General features: G+C 39.4%; 1 protein-coding gene across 4 annotated transcripts in view; it reads left to right on the top strand.

Moving 5' to 3' along the window:
- Positions 1 to 6,000, top strand: part of Ino80 (INO80 complex ATPase subunit) — a 94,939-nt gene that overhangs the window by 51,785 nt on the left and 37,154 nt on the right. For all 4 annotated transcript variants that reach the window (XM_031371516.1, XM_031371518.1, XM_031371517.1 and 1 more), the window contains one exon: positions 3,329 to 3,469. In XM_031371516.1, the coding sequence (XP_031227376.1) occupies positions 3,329 to 3,469 (141 nt within the window). The remainder of the gene's footprint in view (positions 1 to 3,328; positions 3,470 to 6,000) is intronic.

Here is a 6,000-nt window from a genome sequence, read left to right as displayed (position 1 = left end):
TTTTTGATTCATGGTTTCCCTGTGTAGCCGTGGCTCTTCTGGTACTCACTCTGTAGACCAGAGTGGCCTTGTACTCAGAGATTCACTTGCTTCTGCCTCCGAAGTGCTAGGATTAAAAGTATCTGCCACCATACCCAGCCTCATATTTTATTGATTTGCTTTGATGTGTTTTGACATCCTTTCATTTAAAAGGTTTTATTTTGTGTGTATTCTTGCCTGCATATACATCTGAGTACCACATGGAGGCCAGAAGAGGGAAAAACTCACATGAACGAGTGCAGGCATGTATACATGCAGGCAGGCAGGCAGGCAGGCAATTGAACCCAGGTCCTTTGGAAGACCAGAGAAGCTGGAGCTATTTCTCCCGCTCCTTTTATCGCCTTCTTAATAATAACTACCTTATTGGAAGGGAGAAATTGGAGAAAATTTTGATTCTCTTATGTTTTTATAGTCTATAAATATAATATACTTCTACTGAGTTTTGCTATAGGAGAACACTGAAAATGAAGATAGCTTAGAGATCGTATAACTGTTGATAAGATGCCAGTAAACATTCAAATGTCATAAGGTCGAGTTACCTATACAGAGATGGTCTGAATGCTGGTGGGTGTCCCAACTACCAGTCCTGACCTGCTTCTGAAATAAGCAGAGTTTGGTAGGCCTCTGTCTGGTCTCCTCTAATCCCAGGAGGGTAAGAGGACTTACTACTGATATCAGAAGTACACTTCTGAGAAATCAAGAAAACCACAACAAACAATACGAGACAACCGTGGCTTCATTTTTAGTCCTTGTCTGTGCATTAGTTACACTTCTGAGATAGTGTACCTAACTTTTCAGCATTCATTAGTAAAGGGTGACAACTGAATCTTCTTCAGGTGATAATAGATAAAAATGTAAAGGGACAAAGCTTTTGTGCAGAGACCAGCTAGCAAAAGAACATAGGGGGTATTAAAAGTTTAGAGGTATTTGGTGGGTGTTGCAAAGATCTCGACATCTATAGAAAAGAGAAATCATGTTAGAACTGCATGGGACTAGCCAAAGCTCTATGGGCCTACCTTTGTAATAAAATGATTAGAAACCACGGGAGGTGCTGGTGGGTGTGGTGATATCCATCTCCAATCCCAGTTTTGGGGAGGCTCACTCAAGAGTACCACAGATGGAAGCCACCCTAGAATATGAGTGAGACTGCCATGCACACACAGGCCAACCATTGCAGGCAGTTGACCCCCCACTTAAAAATAGCTCTGTGTTTTCATGGCTGCATTCAGAACATGATGAGTGATTCATGGAAGCAGATAATGATGTGTCTGTCCTATTGGACAGCTTGAGGCAATTTTTTATAATGATCCTGATAAGTTAGGAGCTTTAGTCTGTGTAAAATAGGCCCATACGTGTGAATGAGACTAGATATGTTACTGAGCAAAGAAGTCCTGAAGTGTTTGTCAGCTGTTGTGATCCTGCTTTTTGTTTTTATGACCATAAATCAGTGCACAAATTGTCTTGTGTAGTATCTTCATCCAGATGGTTATTTAGATTATCAACCTGTACTGAAAAATTAGTAAAACAAGTAAATGACATAAGAATGAAAATCCAGTGATAAAATGGCTGACATGTCTACCATAATAGCTGTGAAAGAAGCATGTTTTGGTGTTGAAGCTGCAGTGACACTGGGGCCCGCTATTTCATAGCATCCCACATTACATATCTGTGGATAGAGTAGGAACCAAAAGCTTAGCTGGACTATAAAACTTGCTAGGATAGTCTTTACTGTCACCTCCCGAAGGCCTCACTTCCTTTCATACCTTAGAAGGGTTAGCTTTGAGCACAGTTTTGTAGTTGATGTCGCTTTTAATTTTTGCATGTACGATCGCACCTGTCTTTAAAATATTTTTTCTCCTGGATTACATGAGTAAGTTTTGTTTTACCAAAGCCCTTAACTGGAAGAAGATGGCAGAAGGGTTCATGTGAAAGAGTCTATGACAGTTGGGCAGGGAAAGACCATTAGACAAGAAATGCAGACAAGTTTATAAAATGCAATTTTTTGATATTACAATAGAATACAGTAATTCTTTGATGCTGGAATGGAACCTAAGTCCTTGTTTGTGATAGGCAAGTACTCTAGCCCTGAGCAACATTCTCAGTCCCTGATACAATAATTTGAGTGCAGAATTTATACTTTGAAATACAGTTTCATGTTGCTCAGGTTTGCCTAGAACTCACTGTGTAGCCAAGAATAACCTTTACTATTAATCTTTCTCCTGCATACCTAGTCTTTTTTGTTGCTGTAGTTTGAATATATGACCTCATGCATGCTAGGTATGCTTTATACGAACTGCACAATATCCCAAGGAAATAACTAGTATTTTTAATTTTTTATAATTCTTTAAGAAAGCTTTTTTTCAGATTAATTTATTTCTCATTGTATAGGTAGTTAACTTTATATATATTTATATATGTATGTAATTTGTTTCATTTTATTTCGTGTATATTGGTATGAGGTTGTCAGATACCTGGAACTGGAGTTATACACAGTTGTGAGCTAGGTCCTTTGGACGAGCATCTCTCCAACCCTAGTAGTTAACATTTTTAAATGGTTGTCTGTTGGAGGCTAAAGCGAGGTTGTTTCCTGTTCATGAACATTTGTATTCCTGTCTCTGTGTGAATAAGAAAAACTGTCAGCATGCGGTGCTATATGTTTGTAATCTTCAGCACTTGGGGGGCAGTGACAGGAGGATTACCACATGTTTTGAGGCCAGCCTGATCTACCTAGTGAGTTGTATCTAGGCCAGAGATGATTGCACAGTGCAACTTGTCTCAAAAAAGAATCACTATTGGCAGGATATTGTAGCACACTCCTTTAATTTCAACACTCAGAAAGCAGCAGCAGGTAGATTTCTGTGAATTGAAGGCTAGCCTGTTCTGGGCCTTTAAAGGCGACACTGTCTCAAAAAGAACTATCTTTGCTAGAACTACATGACACTGTTAGCACCTGATTTTATATTAAGAGAAAATTCAGATGAACATAGTCTTAATCATCATGGTGTGAGATTACATCTGTAGTTATAACAAACTACCTAGTACATGCAGTGTTTTGACTGAAATATCTCTTCTGAAAGTAGAATTAGAAATGACACTTGTTTCTGTATATTAATAAAATCACCTTTTGAAATTAATATGGGCCTAAACTGTGTACTGTATGTCTGGTTCTGATTCGTGGTTGTTTAGATATAATTGTATCGGCCAAGAAAAAAGTTCTTTAAGTTGAATAGTATATGAGTCATTAACAAGAATTGTCCTTACACTAATTTTATTTTATTTTATTTTTTAGTCTCTTGTTTTCAGTAGCCATTGTAAAGCAGTGAGTGGCTACTCAGACCAGGTTGTCCATCAACGGAGATCAGCTACCTCCTCACTTCGTTGCTGCCTCCTCACTGAGCTGCCATCTTTTTTGTGTGTGGCCAGTCCACGAGTAAGTGCTACAGGAGGGAAGAAAGGAAACAGATTATACTGTAAAAAAATGAGCTAGTACTCAAGGGACAGTCTGTAAGCTGTTCAGATTTTGAAAAACAAATCAATCTTAGTTTGTAAGGAGAAAAGTGCTGGATGTGGTTATTCACTTTTGATCCTAAGACATGGAAATCTTGTAAGTTCAAAGCAAGACTGGTATATCAGTTCTTAGCCCGATCAGGGAAAAGGAAGCCATTGTCACCTGCTTTGAGTGTTATTAAGGTCATAGGATTGTGGCTCAGTTAGTTGAAGATTCTGTCTGGCCTTATGTCAGTACAGTCCAGGATCAGGCAGTTTTCCAGCATATTGTTTCCTACCTCCCCAAGAGCCTGACTATGGTTCCCAGGTGGACTCTACCTGAACAGTGACTAATGCTTGTACTAACCATTCAATAGTTAAAACTTTGGAGGGGGGGCGCTGGTGGATTTCTGTTGTGGTTTCAATTTGGAGCATTTCTCTCTGCCCATACCCTATTTATCACAACAGTACTCCCAAGATTGCTGACAAAAGCCCTGAAAGGTTTCCTTTGGTTCTGGATTGCATACTCTGCCTATGTCTTCTACTTACTTTCTTTCCTCACTGACTGTAGCCAGACAAAAATTCTCCCATATTCCATGAAGAGGTATGTGAAGGAAGAATGGCAGAAAAGCGATGTGACCAAACTCAGTGTTCAGAGAAAAGAACACATTTCTATTTTCCCACTTTGCAATTTTCTTTTGCTCCCGGAAGAGCAGTTAGCCAGGGAGCTCCTTCCCTTTTGTACTTTTATCTTGTTGCTCAACCTAGCCCAGGTTTTCACGGGCCATCCAAAGAGGAAAGACTTAGGTCTTCTTGGAAACGTGTATCTACCATTATTTTTATCAGGGTGCATACTTTATTAAATGTGCCAAAAAGACAGTCTGACAAAGGCTCTAAAGGAAGATGAGTAGCAATGAAATGTGAATCCTGTGGGCTGCTGCCTGCTTAGATTTCTGTCTAAGGTCCTTGCTGTGTACTGAGTCCTGTGGACTACTGCTTGCTTAGGTTCTGTCTAAGGTTCTATGCTATGAGAACCTAATTCTCATGCCACTCTTAGCCCTGTTTGCTGGATATTTATGGAGAAAGTATTCCTGTCTCTCTGGAGAAATCTTAGAATGATAGTTGATTAGGGAAATATATTTTTTATAGAAAGTATCTTAAGCCGAGTACTTGTGTAAAAAGTAGCCTCGGGCTTCACTACATGGCTGCTTTCATTCTCTTTTAACCTGGTCTCTGCACCATGATTCTAAGAGAGGAAACTTAGATTTCTGAAAGAGAAATGCCAAAACTATTATTCCTAATATGTCATAAAGCCAATTAAAACTACTAAAAATTATATTTATATACATAAGTAGTTTTGTTACATTTCAAGACTTGCTAAATCTCTGTGTCCTCAAAAACAGTCTTTCCAAAATCAGAAATTTAAACCGTCAAAAACAGTAAAGTGTAGTCCTGGCCTGAAGCATCTCCATCTCTCTGGCGTTTGGGTGGTTAAGGCAAGAGGACTGTGAGTTCAAGTCAAGCTTTGTCTCACAAGGAATGAAAGAAAAAAGCAGAGAAAACATAATGTTTTTACAGGGGCTAGATAGAAGCCTAAATTGCCATGTCTGAAGGTGTTCTTTCTCTAAAGAACAATAAATATAGTTTAGCAGTGGTGGTGCACACCTTTTAAGGCCAGCCTGGTCTACAGAGCTAGTTCCAGGACAGCAGGGGCTACACAGGGGAAAAAAAAGTATCTTGAAGGAAGTTGTAGTCAGTGTAAATGTGGTATCATAACTGCCCTCTTTCCCACACGTTCTCTTGCCTCATACTTGTAAAATTTTATCATGTAGCACGTGCTGAACCTGAAGTAGGAATCATTACACCATGATTTTGAGGACATGAGGATTCTAACCATGTCTGAATATTTTATACACCTATAACTAGGCTTCATTTTTCATCTCAGACCTAGGGCCAAATAAAGCGACATTTCATAAGATGCCGTTCATTCTACTGACCTTAAACATTTGGTGAGGGAAATTGATATCTTTTGGATCTTTGACTGGCCCACCGCTGCTAGAAGTCATTTCTCTGGTTCATGTTCTGGGATAACTGCCATTAAGGAAGGAGCTATCCATTAATAGCTGAGAAATACTTGTACATGGTTAGTTGGGTATTCATCTTACCAAACCCCAGAAGTGTTTAGATTGGTCAGTCTCCCACAGCTAGAGCAGAAGCACACATGTCAGGAAGGACGCCTTAAATGTTTGATGAAGCATCTCCTCAAACTACAGTAACTTAGGAGGTTAATGAAGCAAGGCATGGGATTTGTATGCACAAGTTGCAAGGGGCACAAAACCTTTAGACATTGTGATATGATGCTGTCATGAACAAAAGAGTTGTGTTTCATTTGTAGCTATCCATGAATGCATCTGGCCTGCGAACACAGGTTAGACATGCTTGAACTAGACCCAATATGTATTTCCATTGGGTGGA

The sequence above is a fragment of the Mastomys coucha genome, unplaced genomic scaffold, assembly GCF_008632895.1.
Source record: "Mastomys coucha isolate ucsf_1 unplaced genomic scaffold, UCSF_Mcou_1 pScaffold15, whole genome shotgun sequence".
NCBI classification, from domain to species: Eukaryota; Metazoa; Chordata; class Mammalia; order Rodentia; family Muridae; genus Mastomys; species Mastomys coucha.
The sequence above is the reverse complement of the archived record's forward strand: the minus strand, read 5'-3'. Positions and strand labels throughout refer to the sequence as shown.